We start from the raw sequence: 22,500 nt of genomic DNA on the forward strand, positions 1-22,500 counted from the left end.
AGGCGGAGTGCAGGGTTTCCCCTCTGCCTCTTCCTGGAGTCAAACTTTTTATCATCTTCTTTTAAACACACACGTGAAGCTCTCAGAGTCAAAACCAGACCACCAGGAAGTTGAAGTCATCAAGACCATTAGCAACTGCTGGTGCTTTCTTAAGCAGATAAGAAAAACCAGGAACCTTTGGTACTGAATAGTTCAGTGTGTGTTTTTCAGCAGACGTTCCTGTTCTTTATGGAGAAAAGGAGATGTGAAGTTTATGTCTGAATCTTACCGTGACTGTTGACGTAGTTTTTCCAAAAAGCTGCCTGTAAACACACCACAAAGTCCATCAAAGTTTGTAAATCCATAAGCATGTGAAATATGTCTCAGACACACACACGTCTGGTCTCTCACCGTCTTTTGGTCATCCTTGTACACCTCTCTAACCTCCTCGTAATTGCAGATCTCCTCCATGCACTCTCTCTCCAGGTTCCCCGGAGTGACCAGCTCAAAGTCCCAGCTGTTGTAGAGCAGCGAGCGAGACAGGAACGAGTCTGCAGATGTCTCGTGGAGAAACACTGGGGCAGAGGATAAGAGGGTAAAACATGATTCACACACAGCAGCAGGTTCCTGAACGATCACCATGTCTGATGTTCTCAGCTCTCTCACCGTTCCTGTTGTTGTTGGTTGTGATGAATCGTGCTAACGCCAGGTGGAACACGGGCATCATCAGGCCAACACACAATTCTGTTAATCCCACCATTTTATCTGTTACACACAATGTCCACAATGTCACCAATGTCCACACGTCCTGTCTGCAGATACAGAGAGGTGATGTGAGGGAACATGAGGAATAAACCAAAAATAAAGCAGTAAAATATAAAATGTGTTTAATGTTCATGTAGCTGATCATCTCATAATCATCTGATGCTAAAGAGCTACTACAGTCTGAGCAGGAAAAATATCACACCTCACACACCTCACACCTCACACCTCACACACCTCACACACCATACACACCTCACACCTCACACACCTCACACACCTCACACCTCACACACCATACACACCTCACACACCTCACACACCTCACACCTCACACACCTCACACCTCACACACCTCACACACCTCACACCTCACACACCATACACACCTCACACACCTCACACCATACACACCTCACACACCTCACACACCTCACACCTCACACCATACACACCTCACACACCTCACACACCTCACACACCATACACACCTCACACACCTCACACCTCACACACCGCCCACCTACTCAGGACACACCGCACACCGCACACACCAGCGCACACCGCACACCGCACACCGCACACCGCACACACCGCACACCGCACCACACCGCACACACCAGACACACCGCACAACCGCACACACCACACACCGCACCACACCAGCACACCACCGCGCACACCGCACACACCGCACACACCGCACACCGCACACACCGCACACACCAGGACACACCGCACACACCGCACACCAGACACACCGCACACACCGCACACCACCAGACACACCGCACACACCGCACACACCGCACACACCGCACACCAGGACACACCGCACACCAGACACACCGCACACACCGCACACACCGCACACCCAGACACACCTGCACACCGCGCACACCGCACACACCGGCACAACACCGCACACCGCACACCACCGCAGACAGCAGACACGCCGCACACCAGCCACACCAGACACACCAGACACACCTCACACACCGCACACACCGCACACACCAGACACACCGCACACCAAGACACACCCGCACACCAGACACACCAGACACACACGCTACACACCAGACACACCGCACACACCGCAACACCCACAGACACACCGCCAACCAGACACACCAGACACACCAGACACACCGCACACCACCACACACCGCACACACCAGACACACCAGACACACCAGACACACCGCACACCAGACACACCAGACACACCAGACACACCCGCACACCAGAACACCGCACACAGCGCACACACCAGACACACCCAGACACACCAGACACACCGCGCACACCAGACACACCAGGACACACCGCACACCAGACACACCACACACACCAGACACACCGCACACACCAGACACACCAGACACACCGCACACAGCGCACACAGCGCACACACCAGACACACCAGACACACCGCACACCAGACACACCGCCACCCAGCGCACACAGCGCACACACCAGACACACCAGACACACCGCACACACCAGACACACCGCACACCAGACACACCGCACCACACCAGACACACCAGACACACCAGACACACCGGCACACACCAGACACACCGCACACCAGACACACCGCCACACCACACACACCAGACACACCAGACACACCGCACACACCATACACACCATACACACCATACACAACACACACACCAAACACACCAAACACACCTCACACACCTCACACCAGACACACCATACACACCATACACACCTCACACACCTCACACACCATACACACCTCACACCATACACACCATACACACCATACACACCATACACACCACACACACCTCACACACCATACACACCATACACACCATACACACCTCACACCATACACACCATACACACCATACACACCTCACACCATACACACCATACACACCGTACACACCATACACACCATACACACCATAAACACCCCACACACCATACACACCATACACACCTCACACCATACACACCATACACACCGTACACACCATACACACCATACACACCATAAACACCCCACACACCATACACACCATACACACCTCACACCATACACACCATACACACCGTACACACCATACACACCATACACACCATAAACACCCCACACACCATACACACCATACACACCATACACACCTCACACCATAAACACCCCACACACCATACACACCATACACACCTCACACCATAAACACCCCACACACCATACACACCATACACACCTCACACCATACACACCTCACACCGGTGTTTTTAAAACACACCCCCCGGGCTTCAGTGTGTTCAGCTTGATTAAGTGAGTAATGTGGGTAATTCTGGGCTCACCAGTGAACTGAAATCGGAATGAAGTGTGTGATCTGGTCTGCAGATCCTCCGTCTCTCCGCTAAAACCCGGGTTTTTAAGATCCAAAAGGAGAATCCGAGCAGTTTCACAGACCTGATTCATCAGTCAGACTCATTTCTGATCCGATAAACACGTTCACCTGTAGCTCAGGAACAAATGTGTGAAAGAATAGCAGGAGAACCTGTTAAACTGCATACCAGCTAGAGGAGTTCCCCAGGTAAATAAACACACTGCTGAATAAAACACACAACAGAGCAAAAGCTCTCACATTAAAGATTCTCATTTAATTCTCACTCAGAAGAAGGTTGAGTTATTAATCTACACACTGAACACTGCTTTATCACACTTTACACTTATAAACACTAATCATTCAGATCCCTTTAACTCGGCATGGGCCTCAATATGTAAAACATATACATACTTAAACTCTGTGTGTGCGTGTGTGTGTGTGTGTATTAACAGCCTACATTATTTAACGTCTTAATGATCAAACCTAGGACTAAAGATGGCTTGGAGTCTCAACACAATGATTAATTCTCTAACAGCAGCTCTGACAGTAGAGCAGCTGCACATCCCAGATTTATATAATGCACTCGCACTGAGATGTTGCTGTTTCTATAGCAACCACTGTAGTATTGATAATAAAATTAATTTTTAAAATTGTTGATGTGAAGTTTCCTGTGAGGTGTGTGTGTGTGTGTGTGTGTGTGTGTGTGTGTGTGTGTGTGTGTGTGTGTGTGTGTGTGTGTGTGTGTGATGTGGTGAAGGAGTCTCCAGTGTCAGCACTGTGTAACAGTCACATGTACAGCCTCAGGAGTTTACACTTCTTTGTGGTTTCTTGTGAACAACAACATCAAGCTGCATTTTTACACAAAGACGAGCGACTGATTCTAGCTGATATAAAGCAAGGGATCAACTTTCACAGACGCTCCATGATGTAAATATTATCAGGAAAAACACGAGTTATTCTTTCATTTAAAAAAAAAGTAGTTGTTGGTAAATTACTGTAGAGAAGAAGATCAATAAAAGGGACATGCTGATAAAGGGAAATAATCAACCTCTGAGTGTTAATGAGCTTCATCACTCCATCATCTGCTTCATTACTGATTGATTTCTTGCTAATTTATCATGAAAACTGGTCATTTTTTAATAGAATATTTTTATTGTGAATTTAGCGATAAAGAAAAATTCAACATTCAAACTTAACTCATTTGGATAAAACAATCTGTTCGTGTGTTTAATAAACTCCTTTAAATACATTTCAGTGTGTTTTATCATCCCATTGAAAGCAAGATGCAGCTCACACTGGAACACCCCCACCCCCACCCCACCCCCCTCTCTCTGTCACCAGGGTAAAGTCAGTGTTGGTTTTGTGCTGTGATTCTGATTGGTTGTGTTTCATGCCGCTCTGTTCTAATTGGTTGAGGACCAGTTTGCTGACCAATAGGAAATTAGTCTGAGACTAGAGTGAAGGAGTGCAGGGTTTATTGGTCAGCTCCGAACACTAAGTTGTGAAATGAGTTAAATCTAATGATAGTGAAGTTGTGAGTTAAATCTAATGCTGTCATAAGACTGCTGTTCTTTTTCTTTTTGTTACTTATTAAGTAAATTTATGTTAATTGCTAGAAAAGATATTTGCTGCTTATTAGAATTATTCAAGCACACCACGTAAATCCTTTCATTTGACTGCTTTCTTTCCAAATGAATCAGAATCAGTTTTATATATTAACATATTTACATCCAAAGGAAACACCGTCTGAGTCGAGCTCACAGCCTCCTTAAAGCCTCCTCTCACCCTGCACATGGTCTGTTCGTCCCCTTCCCTTCGGTAGGAGCTTCAGAAGCCTCCGGACAAAAACCAGTAGACTGAGTAGACTTTTTTCCCAATGGCTGTCTACTGAACTCTGTGTCCTGGTGACTGAATCAAACCCTGTATATTACACCTATAGCACCTGTATATTACGTCTATATAATATATAACACCCTGTATATCATGTCTATAGCGTATTCATCTGTGTATTATAATGTAAATACTGTACACATGCTGCTTATTGCACTTCTGGTTTGATGCCAAACTGCATTTCATTGTCTTGTACATAAAATTAAAGTTGAATCTAATCTAATATTTAGATGTTTTCTGATTTCTTTTTTAAATATATTGTTGATTTTCACTTGTACAACAAATTACTGATCATTTTATTAATGCTACAGATCAGTGATGGGGTGCCAATACTTTGTGCAGCACCACAGCATATGTGTCGTCAGTGGAACATCAGATGGAGCCCTTAGTATGTGTGTACCCATGTTTAATGCTGTTTAAGCCTGATATGTAGATATAAGGTTCAGGATTCAGTTGTTTACAGTAAAGTAACTGAAGTCCTCATGAACTGTCTGTAAATCGTCCCTCTGGTGTGTTTCCCCCCTGTACACTGGTGTGTTTCCCCCCTGTACACTGGTGTGTTTCCCCCTGTACACTGGTGTGTTTCCCTTCTGTACACTGGTGTGTTTCCCTTCTGTACACTGGTGTGTTTCCCTTCTGTACACTGGTGTGTTTCCCTTCTGTACACTGGTGTGTTTCCCCCCTGTACACTGGTGTGTTTCCCTTCTGTACACTGGTGTGTTTCCCTTCTGTACACTGGTGTGTTTCCCTTCTGTACACTGGTGTGTTTCCCCCTGTACACTGGTGTGTTTCCCTTCTGTACACTGGTGTGTTTCCCTTCTGTACACTGGTGTGTTTCCCCCTGTACACTGGTGTGTTTCCCCCTGTACACTGGTGTGTTTCCCTTCTGTACACTGGTGTGTTTCCCTTCTGTACACTGGTGTGTTTCCCTCTGTACACTGGTGTGTTTCCCTCTGGCACTTGACTGACACACACATTTACACACTAGGCCACACCCCCAGGGAGCACGGTGAAGAGTTTATTCACTATGGCAGATGTCTCACGTCTGTGTACTGTAACCCCACACAATGACATGCCGTGAGTTTGCAGTTCTGGCAGACGGAAGATAAATGATGTCAATGTCTATAACTGATGGAGACGGACAATGAATACAGCATCAATACGAGAGCAAAAGTCACATGACCAATGATTCCCACAAGCCCCGCCTCCCGTTTACTGCTAGTGAGCTGCAACTGTACAGCAAACCACGCCCACATGGGCGGAGTTACAGTCTCTGAATAGACTAGTCATAAACACGAGTATAAATACGAGTGTGACGGTACAGATTTGAGCTGTAATTGTGTTATTTAATGTGAAGTGATCTGAACTGTTATAGACTTTAGTGTAGTCTGTACACGTCCCCACATGCCACAAGTGTCCTGCACAAGAAAGACAAATACAACAGTTTTATGTAAATTCTACTTTAATTGTGTACAAAAGAAGTTTTTTAATCAATTAAGTATAAAATAAAATGTGGACAATTTCTACAATAGAAGCCACTGAAGAGTTTGATTTAAAATGATTGAAATAATGAGACCTCTGCTGTATGGAACATTAATATCATTTACCATTAACACACACACACACACACACACACACATACATACACACACACACACACACACACACAGATTTTATTTACTGAGAGAGAGGGTTTATCTCTCTCTCTCACACACACACACACACACAGAGAGACATACACACACAGAGACAGACGGAAACACACACACAGACACACACACAGACACACACACACACAGACCTAGTCCTTGACGTGGACTCTAATCTGAATGTGAACGGTGTGTGTACAGCGCCCTCTGGTGGTTAAAGAGCAGTGTGGCAGCAGTTTCTCTTAAAAGTACAACAAACAGCAAAGGCTTCTGCATATTCATTAAAAGGAGTACCTTCTGTCTGTCTCACACTCGCATCTTTCTTTACAGTACAAAAATACATAAAACTGGTTTAGTGTCAAACTACTTTTGCTTAATGAAACGTGTGCAAACAGTTCATCATTTAACTGCGTGTTCTTTGGTTAAGGGTCATATTAAATCTGACACCGGAGCCGTTCACTCGCATACCATCACTTCACCTCAACCCTTTCTTTATTTTCCATGAAGCCATCGTGATCATCAGACAGGTGAATAAAATCACAACGAACAGTGAGGAGTTCAGACAAAAACACTGCAGGATTTTCTTAACTGTTTTATATTTATGTCCTGGTTTTAAACACTCACTTGGTGTAAAAACCCAACTAGCATTAAAAAAACAAAGAGAATAAACACCACACGGCTTCCCTGCATTAAAATGAATGCTGAGCCAAACATGAAATGTGCATATTTTCCCCTTACATTTACATACACAGGTGAAGCGTGTCACTCGTGGGCATGTCCAGAGTTCTTATTAAAAACCCTACATAAACAAAGTGTAGTAGGTGTAAATATAGCTCCTTATGCTAACTAGTTAACCTCAACACAACAAACTGGATGTTATGCACTCAGAGCCTTCTCAGATTAGTGAATCCAGCTAACTGCAGTAGTTCTGTTCCCTCACTGTACACACCAAACATCTCTGCTACTTCCCTCTGAGCCTTACTCGTCTTCCCAAGGGATCTATATGCATTTTAAACCATAGAAGATGGAACCAACCATTCACTCATTCATTCATGCATTCTCTACCACTTATCCGAACTTCTCGGGTCACGGGGAGCCTGTGTCTATCTCAGGCGTCATCGGGCATCGAGGCAGGATACACCCTGGACGGAGTGCCAACCCATCACAGGGCACACACACACTCTCATTCACACACACACACACACACACACTATGGACAATTTTCCAGAGATGCCAATCAACCTACCATGCATGTCTTTGGACCGGGGGAGGAAACCGAAGTACCCAGAGGAAACCCCCGAGGCACGAGGAGAACATGCAAACTCCACACACACAAGGTGGAGGTGGGAATCGAACCCCCGACCCTGGAGGTATGAGGCGAACGTGCTAACCGCTATATAGGTTTTTCCTGTGTGTCAGACAGTAGCTGGGAACTCATTTCAGCTGGGAACAAAACAACATGCATGTTATAGGACTGGTCTGAGGAACCATCTGAGACAAACATTTTACTATTCGCTCCTTTACCAAAGCATGTGTCATATGCAGAACATCTCAACGCAAACATCACACCACAGCTCACTGTCATACAAGTGTGGATAAAATAAACGATGTGCTGCTGCTCGCTAGCATGAACACACGAGATGTGTTCTGTGTGTGAAGCCAAGAGGTTAATGTAGCGAGGAGTTTATAGCCTCCTGATGAACCTGGTGCACACTGATTGTCCTGGTGAGGGGGCTGATGATCAGCTCACACTAAAGAGTTTCACACAGAGCCCGTGAACTACAAGTAATTAAAGGTAATCTACAGTGCTTTCCTCTGATCTCTCTCCTCTGTGTGTGTGTGTGTGTGTGTGTGTGTGTGTGTGTCCATGCAGTGAGAAAAGAACAGTAAAGCAGTTTACTCCAAACCACAAAGAGATCAGAAGTGTAAATGTTGCTTCTGAAACCCGTCATAAATGTTGAGGACGACATCTATGGTGTTGGTGTGTAAATAAAGCTGTAAAAGTCTCCAAAACTCTTCAATTAACGATTTTAAGTTTTAAGTTAAATTTTCGTCTCATTGAGCTTTTGATGATTGAACTGAACAGCTGCATTTACATTTGTGTTATTAGTAAATTTGGAGTAAACAGGATTTCTGTTCTTTTCTCAGCTATAACCTGTGATCTGTGTTAATCAGAAACACACACAGGAGAGACCGTGTGAGAAACACACACAGGAGAGACCGTGTGAGAAAAACACTTCTAATGTTATGTTCAGTGAATAATAAAGCAGCTTAATCAGACAAAGTGTGTGTAGATCACACACACACACACACACACACACACACACACACACACACACACACACACACACACACGGGATATTCGTACAGCTGTGTTCATTTCTGCTAAACACACACTCTGAAATGCTCAAAGCTATAAACTTAACACATTACATCAGAAGGATACACTTTAAAATGTACTTAATGTAAAAAGTGCAGGGTTAAAAAATAAACACATTTAAACACTTTTGTATGAACAGAATCACACACACACTCCTGACTCACTCACTCCTCGTCAGCTGATAAGGCAGGCGTGCACACACACACACACACACACACACACACACACACACACACACACACAGACACACACATGGCACCAGACATTGTGGGTGGGGGCATCAATCTCCATGGCGACAGTGTAAAGGCGATCAGAGGATGGTGCAGGGACACCCGCCGCTCTTCTGCTTCCTGGCGTGATTCGCAAGCTGAGGAGGACTTTCTGTCTCCTGAAACTTTCTACATGTGAAACAAGAGAGAGAGAGAGAGAGAGAGAGAGAGAGAGAGAGAGACAGAGAGAGAGAGAGACAGACACAGTTATTTAACTTCAAACTATATTATTAAATACCAACAGTGTTATACAGTGTGTGAGAAAGTGGTGATCTGTTCATGTTGTGTTTGTACACTATATATTATATTATATATTAATATATTATATATTATATTATATAAAGTGCTGGTTTCCTTTCCCAAGTCTTCCTGACATCACCACTGTAACCCAGGCGGCTGTTAGGACTCTGACCTTATTGCTCGCACCACCTCCAGAAAAGCTTCATCCACGTTGTAGCGGTTCTTCGCTGACGACTCCATGTAGTGGATCCGGTTTTCTTTGGCAAAAGACATGGCGTCTTCTCTGGAAACCTGGATGTGACAACAGAGTTATCGTGCAGTCACACCAACACCCAGACCAGTAGGAATGACCTTGTTATAGTGTGTCATGAGATATGATGATTACTGTGTTTATAGCCACATCTGTATCGACTAGGTTGAGTTGGTGAAAGTACATAAACAACAGGACACAAAGGAGAGGAAGAACTGCTTGTTTCACAGCATATTTATAATGAGAATAAGGAAAGAGAAATAAGACTGGAGTGAAACTGTTGGATCTTTAGTGACGACTAATCACAGCTACCATGTCAGAGAGTTCACTACACCTCCATGTGATGTACACTGTGGCCCTATAAGACTCAGGCTACTGTTTACTGCCCAAATCTCATGACTTCTCGAACTGCAGTGATGTCGGTGTGATGGAGCCTTTACCACTCTCTGATGCTCCAGATCAGACTTGTTGCCGACGAGGACCATGGGGAAATCATCTCGATCTTTTACCCTCAGGATCTGAGTGTGAAACTTCTGGATTTCATTGTAGCTGTAAAGGAGCGATGAGAACAGATCAGAGCTGAAGCACAGGAGAGGAACCTCTGAGACCAAAGAGACGAGCTTATAGGACACCAAACATGCCCCAAACACACTGACCCCAAAGGCTCTGCTACACACATGTTTACACACACACTTACCTTCCAATGTCATTCAGAGCAAACACCAGTAAGAAGCCTTCTCCAGATCGCATGTACTGCTCTCTCATCGCCCCAAACTCTTCCTGACCTGCTGTGTCCAGTACTAACACACACACACACACACAAAGTCATTTATTAAAGTCACTAAAACTACATGGACTGAAGATTGTGTCAATACCGACAGTGACTGAGAAACGATATGATGCGTTACTATAAAAGTCACTAAACAACAATAAAAAGGAACAAAAACACATTTATGTCTGAATATGTAAATTAAAGACAATTGTGTAAATTATTCCTTCGAACATCCCTGAAACTCTGATATTTCTAGCATCAGCAAACTTAGCTCATTGCTGAGATGGACATAAGTGTGATTTATATCCTTTCAGATTTAGTTTTCTCTCAGAAACTAATTGGACGTTACCTCACGAGCGCCTTTGTTTCATTACGAACATTCACTAGTTACACATGAACGTAATTTCCTGCTCATCTGAATGATGTGTTTTAGTGACGTCACAAAAGTCACTCCTGAAGACTCCGTGTAACAGTTTTATTTATACCTCAATAAGATATTTAGCTTTAGGGAGTGCACTGTTTTTTATTTTAAAGTTTACAGTGACTTCAATGAGTTACGGTCCACACACACACACAAACACACACACACGTGAACAGCACCAACATACTGTCTAATCGGGTCTCCTTCCCATCCACGGTGCAGATTTTGGTGTACGAGTCCTCGATGGTCGGGTCGTAGTCAGACACGAAGTACGACTGTGTGATGAGGAACAGATTCAGAGTTAGAGTTTGTTTGGTATGTCGTACCTCTCACACCAACAGGCTGCAGGGCTCAGGCATGAGAAGACATGTCCACAAGACACACCTTCTACAACATTCTCAGCCATCACAAACTGACGCTCACACTTGACCAAAACACACACACACACACACACATCTGAGATCCACTCCAAAGAGCAGAGTGTGTATGATTTTAGAAATATTTCTGCTGAGATTTAACACAGAATTAAAACACGCAAACGTTCTAGTACTGCACAATGTGATGATGATGATGATGATGATGATGATATCGCAATGCATTTCCTTTAGATGTAACGATGCCTTCACGATCTGTATCAAAACAGCTTCTTTTGGCGTTAAACTGATTACAGATTTGTTACAGAAACTTATGCAGAAAATTTATTAAAACAATGTTTAAAAAAACAAGAAAAGGAAGTAAATCGATATAAAAACGAAACCAAGCAAACCGAAATGGGGACAGATAAGAAAGAGGACAAGAAAGACAAAAACGACAGAAATAAAGACACTAAAAAAAGCTTCCACCGCTTTTTGCCCGATGTTATTGATGATTTTGGACAGGACTATAGACATCATCGTCTGTTCAACACAGTGTGTGTGTTTACTGTCCTCTGCTGTAACACAAGGGACATGAACGAGCGGTGACTGTAAGCGCTGTGTTTTATGTACCACGGCTGATGAAGTGAAAATCTTAGTTCCTTAAAGTTACAGGTTCAGATCCGGTTAGGACAGAATTATCATTTGAGAAAATTGTGTTTCAGTATGAATCGTGATCAGTTCCAGTACAATATACTTTCCTGAACATACTGCAGGCGTCTTTGGTACTCCGTCATCACTCACATGTTACTGCACAAACACTGACACACACGTTAGCTAGCAGCACGTGAAACTCTTACACTTCAAATATTAAAAGTGGATTTTCTTAATATTTGAGTGTAAAATCTGCCAAAAAATTTGGGTTCTGTGGGACTGCTAGAACACACCGGAGTCATCAGTGGCTCATTAACACACACATCCTCACCTCCTTACCCGAGTTTCCTTCAAACATCAAATTCATAAAAATCTTCTTGTAAGGATATATCAGGTAACTGGATCTGATTGGTCAGCTGGTGATCTGATTGGTCAGCTGGTGATCTGATTGGTCAGCTGGTGATCTGATTGGTCAGCTGGTGATCTGATTGGTCAGCTGGTGATCTGATTGGTCAGCTGGTGATCTGATTGGTCAGCTGGTGATTAATTCTAACGGTAGAGCAGCTGCACATCACAGCTTTATCTATATTAATGCACAGGCTCCCCTTATCGTTTCTATGGCAACAACTCATTCACAGGGACTTGTAAACAAATCAAACTGGATGTCCACCGTACATGTACACGAGTGTTCACTGTCAGTGTGTATATGTATGTGTGTGTGTGTGTGAATGTATGTATGTGCATGCGTTTGTGTGTATGCATGTATGTGCGTGTGTGCATTTGTATGTATGTGTGTGTATATGTGTGTATGCATGTGTGTGTGCGCATTTGTATGTATATGTGTGTATGTATATGTGCATGTGTACGTGTTTGTGTGTGTACTGTATACGTGTGTGTGCGCATGTGTGTATGTGTGCATGTATGTGTATGTATGTGCGTGTGTGTGCGTGTGTGTGCATGTATGTGCGTGCGTGTGTGTGTGCATGTATGTGCGTGTGTGTGAGCGTGTATGTGCGTGTGTGTGTGCGTGCATGTGCGCATGTATGTGCGTGTGTGTGCGCATGTATGTGCGTGTGTGTGCGCATGTATGTGCGTGTGTGTGTGTGCGTGTGTGTGCGTGTGTGTGCGCATGTATGTGCGTGTGTGTGCGCATGTATGTGCGTGTGTGTGCGCATGTATGTGCGTGTGTGTGCGTGTGTGTGCGTGTGTGTGCGCATGTATGTGCGTGTGTGTGCGCATGTATGTGCGTGTGTGTGCGCATGTATGTGCGTGTGTGTGCGCATGTATGTGCGTGTGTGTGCGCATGTATGTGCGTGTGTGTGCATTTGTATGTATATGTGTGTATGTATGTGTATGTGAGTGAGTGTTTGTGTGTATGTGAGTGTATGTATGTGTATGTGAGTGAGTGTGTATGTGCGCATTTGTATGTATATGTGTGTATGTGAGTGAGTATGTGTGTGTATGTGTATGTGAGTGTATGTGAGAGTGTGTGTGAGTGAGTGAGTGAGTGTTTATGTGTGTGTATGTGTGTGTATATGTGAGTGTGTGTGAGTGTGTATGTGAGAGTGTGTGTATTTATGTGTGTGTATGTGTGTGTATACATTACCTGGATAAACTGTATAGTGAGGGCACTCTTACCCACACCTCCTCCTCCCACCACCACCAGTTTGTATCGCTCCTCTTCTGACGTCATGCTTCAGCTCAGGAAAGAAAAGACAAAGTTTCATTAAAACACAATAAACAAGTAATAAAGTTAGTAATAAATCAAACAGGTCAAAATATCCATCGTTCGGTTCCTCAGTATTAACACATGAAGTTATATGAAGTGTGTTTTTAATGACTTCTCCTCACATTAGCCTGTTAGCACCGTGAGCTCAATATGTCTGTATTTTAGCTTCATCGCTAGATTTGTGTGTGTGTGTGTGTGTGCGTGTGTGTGTGTGTGTGTGTGTGTGTGTGTGTGTGTAAATGTGCTACATTAAGACCGTGTGTAAACTCAGTGTAAATAGTGTAAGCGTTACCTTTTCACGCCTGGACTAAATTAGCCGCTTAGCTTCTGTCGAGTTTAAACTTATAGTGAGGAAGTAAACAGGCTCGAGCGCATCAACTTCCTCAAAGCCGCTCACTTTCTCCTCAGATCACACCGAGGAATAAATCATCTTAATCATCCGGACTGTAGGAATGTCTTCTTCTGTTTTACTGATTTGTCCTCGGTACAAAATCAAGCTCTCTCTCTCTCTCTCTCTCTCTCTCTCTCTCTCTCTCTCTCTCTCTCTCTCCCTTTTTCGTGGCCAGAGGCGACTTTGTTCTTTCTCTTCTGGGTTGCCAGATTTTCCTACTGATACATAAATATTTCCCCCCAAACTCACTGCTGTAACACGACCTGTAGAACAGTCAGTATGTCCGTGTATAGAAATTAAATATAAACTCTAAACACTTCAGACTGTTCATTTACATCACTCCATCACTCCATCTTTGTTTACATCACTCCATCACTCCATATTTATTTACATCACTCCATCACTCCATCTTTGTTTACATCACTCCATCACTCCATATTTATTTACATCACTCCATCACTCCATCTTTATTTACATCACTCCATCACTCCATCTTTATTTACATCACTCCATCACTCCATCTTTATTTACATTACTCCATCTTTATTTACATCACTCCCTGTTTATTTACATTACTCCATCTTTATTTACATCACTCCATCTTTATTTACATCACTCCATCTTTATTTACATTACTCCCTATTTATTTACATTACTCCCTATTTATTTACATTACTCCATCTTTATTTACATTACTCCCTATTTATTTACATTACTCCATCTTTATTTACATTACTCCATCTTTGTTTACATCACTCCATCTTTATTTACATCACTCCATCTTTATTTACATTACTCCATCTTTATTTACATTACTCCCTATTTATTTACATTACTCCATCTTTATTTACATCACTCCCTATTTATTTACATCACTCCCTATTTATTTACATTACTCCATCTTTATTTACATCACTCCATCTTTATTTACATCACTCCATATCCATCACTTTATATTCACGGCTCTTAAGCGTGACGTCATCTATAAATAAACGTGTTAACTCTGCGTCACATCCATCACTGTGGGTTTCTATAATCATACATACAGATATTATTGTCACTAACAGATTTAGTTTAATAATGACGTCCAGCGCTCATTAACCGTCACCTATTTATTCTGTACAACACAAAGTGCTCAAGTTCCGCGTGGTCTTAACAGGTGCTAATAACGGGGGATCCTGTGGATCTGGCAACACATCCCCAGCCCACTGTTTCAGAGGAACAGCTCGGGAGTGTCTCCTGACACACACACACACACACACACACACACACACACACACACACACACACACACACACACACACACACACACACACACACACACACACACACACACACAGGAGGAGTTTGTGTTCAGTATATAAGAGTATTTCTCTTATCAGGGTCTTTATAGCTCTCATATTTCTGTGAGTTTATTAGCGGGATAGGATATAAAAAAAGAAATTATTATTATTATTATTATTATTATTATTATTAAGAATATTAATAATGATGATGATGGAATAAAATTTTTGGGGTGGGCCGGTGTGTGTGTGTGTGTGTGTGTGTGTGTGTGTGTGTGTGTGTGTGTGTGTGTGTGTGTGTGTGTGTGTGTGTGTGTGTGTGTTACTCTAGGCTATTTAAAGTGTTCACTTCCGGAAGGCGGAGCAGGTCGCGAACGTCGATCTTTCCATATTAGGCCACGCGGACCAGCGCATGTGTTCACACACGAGCTCGCGCTCAGAACCCCGTTACTAATGCGATCCAAACGGTCATCAGCATCGAGAACCAAATAAAAACCTGGTACCGTACTAAAGGGTTAAAACAGTACTAAAGGGTTAAAACAGTACTAAAGGGTGAGAGCAGTACTAAAGGGTTAAAACAGTACTAAAGGGTTAAAACAGTACTAAAGGGTTAAAACAGTACTAAAGGGTTAATCAGCCCCATATTTACACGTAGAGAAACTGTACTGTTAGAGAAAAAACACGGAGAAAGAAAACATGAGTTTGTTTAAACATCACATTTAGAGTAAATCCTCTGGAATAAAAATCACATGATCCAGTTACACAACACACACAGTAACCACGTGATGTATCTAATCTTCACTCCCACAAACTTCATCATCACTCAATGTTCTGAACTTTACCTGCTGTCACTTATGTGTGTGTGATTTAGTCCCATGGTGTCTTCAGTCTGTATCCTGACTCAGAGTTAATGATAGAGACTTAAACACTTCTGTACGTGGCTCTGGATAAGAGAATGTGTCACATGCTGGAAATGTAAATGTCACTTCACCATGTTGTGTCTGTTTGTTCATTCCATCTCAGCCATGTTACTCTTTTTAAAGTCATTAGAAACTGAGATTAAACCCTGATATAAAGCTAATCATTGCCAAGTCTCAGCAGAGCAACGATTCACACCTCATGCCTGTTTTTAGTAAGATGTAAAATGAGAAGTTTATTGTTTATTATGGAACTGTGCTTTAAATCATCGCTAATGCACCAAACAGAGATCCATGTTTCCTGCCGCAGTTTTCAGTGACAGGACCAGATTTCTGTATTTCAGCTGAAATAATCACTTTACAGGAGAACAAGGAGGCTAATAGTGTAAAATCCTCCTGCAGGCTCCGTCTCCCTGCCGGAAATGACTAATTTGGGCGTAGTGAAAGATTTGTCAGAGAACTCTCGGCCAAACCCAAATACATCATGCGCAATATATTTCCTTCCCTCTATAAGGTTTGAGAGTTTAATTAAAACAGCACTGTGACTTTCAGCCTTTACTTTCTGCTTATTCACTTTTTCAGAAACAATTGTGCAGGAAAATTTTACTTCTCAAAGTTTAAACTTTAAACATGACCTTGTGTCCAGGTCATGACATTAAATCAGGTTTCAGTGTGAAACTGAAGAAAGAAATGTAGAGACACAAAAATGTACGTAATGACATGAACATGACGTGTGAGAAACACTGTGTGTGTGTGTGTGTGTTTGTGTGTATCTGTGTGTGTGTATCTGTGTGTGTTTGTGTGTATCTCTGTGTGTGTGTATCTGTGTGTGTATCTGTGTGTATATCTGTGTGTTTGTGTGTATATCTGTGTGTTTGTGTGTGTATCTGTGTGTTTGTGTATCTGTGTGTGTTTGTGTATCTGTGTGTTTGTGTGTGTATCTGTGTGTGTATGTGTATCCGTTTGTGTGTGTGTATCTGTGTGTGTTTGTGTATCTGTGTGTGTGTATCTCTCTCTGTGTGTGTATGTGTATCTGTGCGTGTGTGTGTTTGTGTGTATCTCTGTGTGTGTGTGTGTGTGTGTGTGTGTGTTGCTGTAAATATACAGGGCAGTGTGACAAACTGGACAGTGTGAGTTACTGTTCTCACCCAGAACCAGTCAGTTTCCTGTCGTCACTCACATATCAGCTACAAACTGAGGTTCTTCGAGTTAATGAGAAAACCAAACAAAGCCACGTGTGTTAATTATAAATAAAACTGTGCAGCTGCTGTTAGAGAATTAATCCCCAGCTGCAGACCTCAGCAGCTCCACGGTGGTCTAACAGAATTTAAAGCAGGTCTTTAAGCCTGAATCTTTCTGTGTTCACCAGGATGATGTAATAAACAGTGATGTAATGTCTTTGTGTGTCTTTACCAGTGAAATATTGCAGTTTGTAATTATATAAAAGATTTAATACAAAAATACACAATATGAGAAAGAGAAATGTAAAATATGTTTTCTTTAATGAACACTGTGTCTCAGTACAATCCCAGCCCTAAACCAGTAAATCAGCCTCAAAATATCTGTTTATAAATATAACAATAATCCATAACCCAATAAATAAGAACTTGGCTGCGTGTCTTCAGTCGTATTTCCTCTCAGTGCAGCTGAACAAACCACAACGGTTAAGTTTTATGACAAAGCATTGGACTAAAATGAAAGATCTCCATGCAGTCCTGTGGAAGCAGAGACACACTCACACAGTGTTCAGCACCTGTAGGGCAAGGCGGCATGGCCCACCTTGACGTGAGGTCCGAGGAGAACCCCGAGAAGTAAGCGCTCCCCCCAGCCCAGCAATCTGTTGATAGTGAGGTGAATTGGTGACACTGGACCTCCATCCATCAGCTCCACGGCCTCCACAGCACAACCTGAGAGCTCTCTTCCTGTCACCTCCTGCTGCTGGTGAGTTGAAACACACATGTTCCGTGTGTGTGACTGCACCGTCCTCCTGCCTCGCTCTCTTCTCTGAGGCCCTGACTTCACCGTTTCTTGCCCTTCTTTCAGGAGGAAGCTGTTCTTCTCCTGGTTCCTTCTTTTCTGTGTCCTGCTGCATCTCACTGATGTTCCTTTGCTCGTCAAATGGTTTGGTTCTTTCTCCAGGTCTCCTGCCTCCCCCTTGAGGACAGTGGAAGAGCTGCAGGGCTCGTTCTGGCACGAATCCGTGAATGCTGTCTCCCTCTGCTGGTCAGTGTGTGTGGCTGCAGCAAGGCCGAGCGGAGTCAGAGACAGAGTGAGGCTTTTCCGCTTCTCTGAGAGTGATTGGATGTGTAGGTGTGTAGGTTTTTGTGGTGTTGTAGTGTGTGTGTGGGTGTGTGTGTGTGTGTGAGGCTCAGGCTCAGTGTTGGTTTGTTTCTGCAGCTCCACATGCTCTGCGCTGAGCGTCAGAGTTCTGAGGTTGTCGGAGAGAGCTAATGTGAACCCGGACTGGATCATGGTGCTGGAACGCTGGATGTTCTCTTTGGTGTCGGTTTCGAGTCCTTTAATGACATCATAACCATCCTGTGTTAGAAGAATTGTGGAGAAGCTCCTATCGGTGGTCTGTGTGCACATGTCAGGAGATGTGAGTGGCTGCAGAGTGTGTGAGTGTGTGTTACTGCTCTTCAGAGGAAGTGTGTGCTGGAACAGCTGGAGCTGACCGAGGAAGTTAAAGTTGGGGGAAATTGTGGGTCTGCGCTCTTTCACAAACCTGCACCAATAAAAAAAACATCTCTGTTAGGTTGCATTTTATACTTTTCAACGTTAAGTTGAGTTGAGTTTAAGTTAGACTCACTAATTCTCATAGTGTTTGCCTTCTCTTTCTAACAGTCGCCGTTGTTTTCCACATTTTAAACTAAAAATCATATTCCGAGGACACACATGACTGACAACAGAACTCCTGACTTACCTGTAAGCGTGGTCCAGATCCATCTCCAGGCTGTGCATGATGTAAGCCACAGCGAGAGCTGGAGAGCGGGAGATTCCTGCAGCGCAGTGTACGATGACCGAGCAGCCGAGAGACATGGCGCCATCTGGAACACAAACACAGCGGCTTCATAAGTGCACTCTCGTTATAGGGCCTGAGCGAGACGCTGAGGTAGCACCATGTGATGATCTGAATCACAGCACACACTCATAACCGTACATGTTTTTCTGAACAGCATGTTACAGCACACACAGTTCTCCGCTGGGAAAATGATGTCATGCAGCTGCAGTGCATTGTGGGTCGTGTTTGCTCACCGATGAAGCGCAGGGCCTGAGGGATCCATGGGAGCAGGTCATCCCTCAGAGAGTCATCTATGGGGATGCGCAGGTACTGGGACTGGGGCAAGAACGAGGGCTGGGGGCAGCAGCGGCTCACACTCAGCACATATGAAATCCCCCGAGCAGACAGACAGTCCTGTTTAAAGGGCAGCAGGACGATAGGAAAGAGAGAGAAAACACAGAGGATGTTCATCAGACGTGTTTAAACAAATAAAGACACAAACACATCGATGTGCACAATCATAGTTATATGATAATCATAGTTATAGAGAGAGAGAGAGAGAGAGAGAGAGAGAGAGAGAGAGAGAGAGAGAGAGAGAGAGAGACACACACACAGAGACAGAGAGAGACAGAGAGAGAGAGAGATACTGACCTGAGTGACATCACTCTCTGCTCCCAGGTAAAGCTGTGGCAGGATGCGAGAGAGCGGTGCTTGCTCCGACTGGAACACCATCTTCTACACCGAGACAGACAGACAGACAGGCATGGAGAAAGAGAGAGAGAGAGAGAGAGAGAGAGAGAGAGATTCACCACAACATCATACACCACATCAGCAATAAATTATGTTCATAGTACACAGGTCATGTTATAGTAATAGCCATCTGTATATTATGTTCATAGCGTGCACACACACACACACACACACACACACACACACACACACACACACACACACACATCTGTAAATTACTCCATATGACCATTTTACTTATTTTCTTTATTTAACTCATATAAACACTGTATATCCTGCACTTACTGCTATTGCACTCTGTTAGACCTAAACTGCATTTAGTTGCCTTGTACATGTGTAATGACAATAAAGTTGAATCTAATCTAATGTAATCTAATCTAATCTAATGTAATCTAATCTAATCTAATTTAATGTAATCTAATCTAACACACAAGCAGGGTTCACATGCAAAACACACAGATGTGCAGCACATCGCTATACACATATTATTACAAATTTAGCTTTATTTTCTTTGCATTGTTGCTGCATTAATGTTTATTTACACAAACGGTAACTGTGCTATTGTGTGCATGCAGCACACACACACACACACACACACACACACACACACACACACACACACACACACACACACACACACACTACTCACCAGAGAAGTGCAGTAAAATGCTGATAAAAGTCCAGTCTGATTAAGAGTTCAGTGCTGACAGACGCGTAATAACGCGTAGTAACGTGTGTCCTGGGTCTCGGTGTGTTGTGTTCTGGTGCCTCGGTGCTTTAGTCGGAGATCTAATACCTGCTCGAGACCCAGCAGGAAAACATGACGTAATCCTTATTCCAGGCGCTAAGAATAGCTCAATGCAGTGATGTCATCTGCAGCCAATCAGCTACGAGAGCTGCTCACGGGCACGCGCGCGCGCTCTGGTTTCCTCCACCTCGGCGTTTTTCCCCTTTGGAGCGTTGTAGTGAACAGAAGTTCGCGCATGCGCAGTGACTCCCTAAAGAAGTGGGACGTTATCAAATAAAATAAAACGCTTCGTGTTTTTGGTTGTTAATGATTCAGAGCTGAAATTCAATCAGAAACAAATGATTTTTATTCGATAATTCCGTGTTTTTTGTTCATTAAAATGATATTATATTAAAACAGGAAGAAAGAAAAGTTGAATATAAAACTATTACATTTTTAATATCATTTATTTATTTTATATAGTTTTATATAAAAGTCTGTAATTCCTGCACTTTGTCTGTGAGCTGCTGTGGTGGAGCAGTATATAAAGTTTATTATACTTATTATAAGAAAAGCTTTTTAAAGGAAACCGAATATTTATGAAAGTAAAAGCAGTTAGTGACTGTGTTCAGGACATTTATTGTGTTTTAATGAGACACATTTGTCTCAGCTCTAAAATAAGAGTCGACCTTTTAACATTTACAGCATTGAGCAGACTCTTATTCTGTGTGACACTTTTTTATTTTAATTTATACAACTGAGTAAGTAAGGCTTAGGGGCCTTGCTCAGGGGCCCATCAGTGGGAGCTTGTTGGACCTGGGATTCGAACTCACAACCTGTCAGTAGCCCAACACCTTAAACACTATCACATCCCTATTCGGCTCCCGAGCAGCTCATATTAATATACCGACTGTAGATGTTAACCGACTCGTTAGCGAACGACACATCACTAGAACTCACGTTTATTTTTCTACAGCGTTTACTTCACCACAAACTGATTATGACCGGCCTGCACGTGTGTCTTTGGGATTGGAGCGATGAAAGCCTCCATCCAGGTACTGCTGGATCTAATCCCAGGACATTCTTTTTCTGTTCTAAACACAAATGCTCCAGCACAACCTTGTTATATCTTTACTTTTGCTGCATCTAAAGGTTGTTGTACAGGTGACACTCAGATCTGTATGATCCATCATTATCTACATAGCATGTGCTTTCTTCTGACTCCGTTCCTTAGCATTTAAAACTAAAAACAAAACAAAAACAACCCTGTATTGGAGCTAGTCAGCTAAATTGTACAGTACAGCCACAGCAGAGTGTGTACAGTATAGTAGCTTACATTAAAATGACATCTACAGACGTTTGGCACACAGAGACATGCATAGAGAACATTAAGGAGCTCCCGTCCTGACAAACATCTGGTTTTATGTTCCTGTACTGACACAAAAACGTGTGATCATGTCGAACTAGACACTTATTACATTTATAGCTCTGGGCCATAAAGTAAGTAAGAAAACGTTAAATGCTGAACATCTGGCTGATGGACAAATCTAGGGGTAAACATGGACTTTATGAAGTTATATTGAATATACATTTATAATGATCATGTAAAATAAATAAATAAATGTTATTGTTGAACATGTGCAGCAGATAAAGTTGTCTTCATGTGCACTTCACCTTCCTCCCCAGGACAGACACAGAC

General features: G+C 43.1%; 3 protein-coding genes across 5 annotated transcripts in view; all 3 read right to left on the reverse strand.

The window, feature by feature from the left end:
* prrg2 (proline rich Gla (G-carboxyglutamic acid) 2) overlaps positions 1 to 3,254 on the reverse strand; it is a 6,562-nt gene extending 3,308 nt beyond the window's left edge. The window contains exons 1-4 of the mRNA XM_027155755.2: positions 3,097 to 3,254; positions 646 to 791; positions 391 to 554; positions 269 to 302 (exon numbers count right to left, since the gene is read on the reverse strand). Coding sequence (XP_027011556.2) covers positions 269 to 302; positions 391 to 554; positions 646 to 739 — 292 coding nt within the window. The 5' untranslated portion in view covers positions 740 to 791; positions 3,097 to 3,254. The remainder of the gene's footprint in view (positions 1 to 268; positions 303 to 390; positions 555 to 645; positions 792 to 3,096) is intronic.
* Positions 1 to 14,305, reverse strand: part of rras (RAS related) — a 22,768-nt gene extending 8,463 nt beyond the window's left edge. Inside the window, exons 1-7 of one of the 2 annotated variants that reach the window (XR_007137877.1) lie at positions 14,025 to 14,305; positions 13,610 to 13,703; positions 11,184 to 11,271; positions 10,501 to 10,603; positions 10,244 to 10,352; positions 9,726 to 9,844; positions 9,243 to 9,442 (exon numbers count right to left, since the gene is read on the reverse strand). Coding sequence is in view for 1 of the 2 variants with exons in the window: in XM_027155745.2 (XP_027011546.1) it covers positions 9,355 to 9,442; positions 9,726 to 9,844; positions 10,244 to 10,352; positions 10,501 to 10,603; positions 11,184 to 11,271; positions 13,610 to 13,696 (594 nt within the window). In the remaining variant the exon portion in view is untranslated. Of the gene's footprint in view, positions 1 to 6,459; positions 9,443 to 9,725; positions 9,845 to 10,243; positions 10,353 to 10,500; positions 10,604 to 11,183; positions 11,272 to 13,609; positions 13,704 to 14,024 lie in introns of those variants that run through there. The other variant, XM_027155745.2, reaches the window with a different exon arrangement.
* Positions 14,306 to 17,803: 3,498 nt separating this feature from the next.
* On the reverse strand, positions 17,804 to 21,028 carry si:ch211-195b15.8 (probable dual specificity protein phosphatase DDB_G0281963). Of its 2 annotated transcripts, none has more exons than XM_027155744.2 (5): positions 20,724 to 21,028; positions 19,976 to 20,056; positions 19,579 to 19,738; positions 19,247 to 19,370; positions 17,804 to 19,048 (listed from the first exon to the last, which is right to left on the reverse strand). In XM_027155744.2, the coding sequence occupies exons 2-5, from the start codon at positions 20,054 to 20,056 to the stop codon at positions 18,070 to 18,072; spliced, it is 1,344 nt and encodes a 447-aa protein (XP_027011545.2). In that variant the 5' UTR covers positions 20,724 to 21,028; the 3' UTR covers positions 17,804 to 18,069. The 2 variants fall into 2 exon arrangements, with proteins under 2 accessions (XP_027011545.2, XP_027011544.2); XM_027155743.2 differs by having other exon boundaries at positions 19,976 to 20,059; positions 20,724 to 21,025.
* Between the last annotated feature and the right edge of the window lie 1,472 nt (positions 21,029 to 22,500).

Source organism: Tachysurus fulvidraco, chromosome 15 (assembly GCF_022655615.1).
Source record: "Tachysurus fulvidraco isolate hzauxx_2018 chromosome 15, HZAU_PFXX_2.0, whole genome shotgun sequence".
NCBI lineage: Eukaryota > Metazoa > Chordata > Actinopteri > Siluriformes > Bagridae > Tachysurus > Tachysurus fulvidraco.

Coding starts and splice junctions, on each gene's coding strand:
- si:ch211-195b15.8 (XM_027155744.2), bottom strand. CDS start 20,056: ATGGTGTTCCAGTCGGAGCAAGCACCGCTCTCTCGCATCCTGCCACAG. Junction 19,371..19,578: donor TCAGGCCCTGCGCTTCATCG/GTGAGCAAACAC, acceptor TTTGTGTTCCAG/ATGGCGCCATGTCTCTCGGC. Junction 19,049..19,246: donor GATCTGGACCACGCTTACAG/GTAAGTCAGGAG, acceptor TTATTGGTGCAG/GTTTGTGAAAGAGCGCAGAC.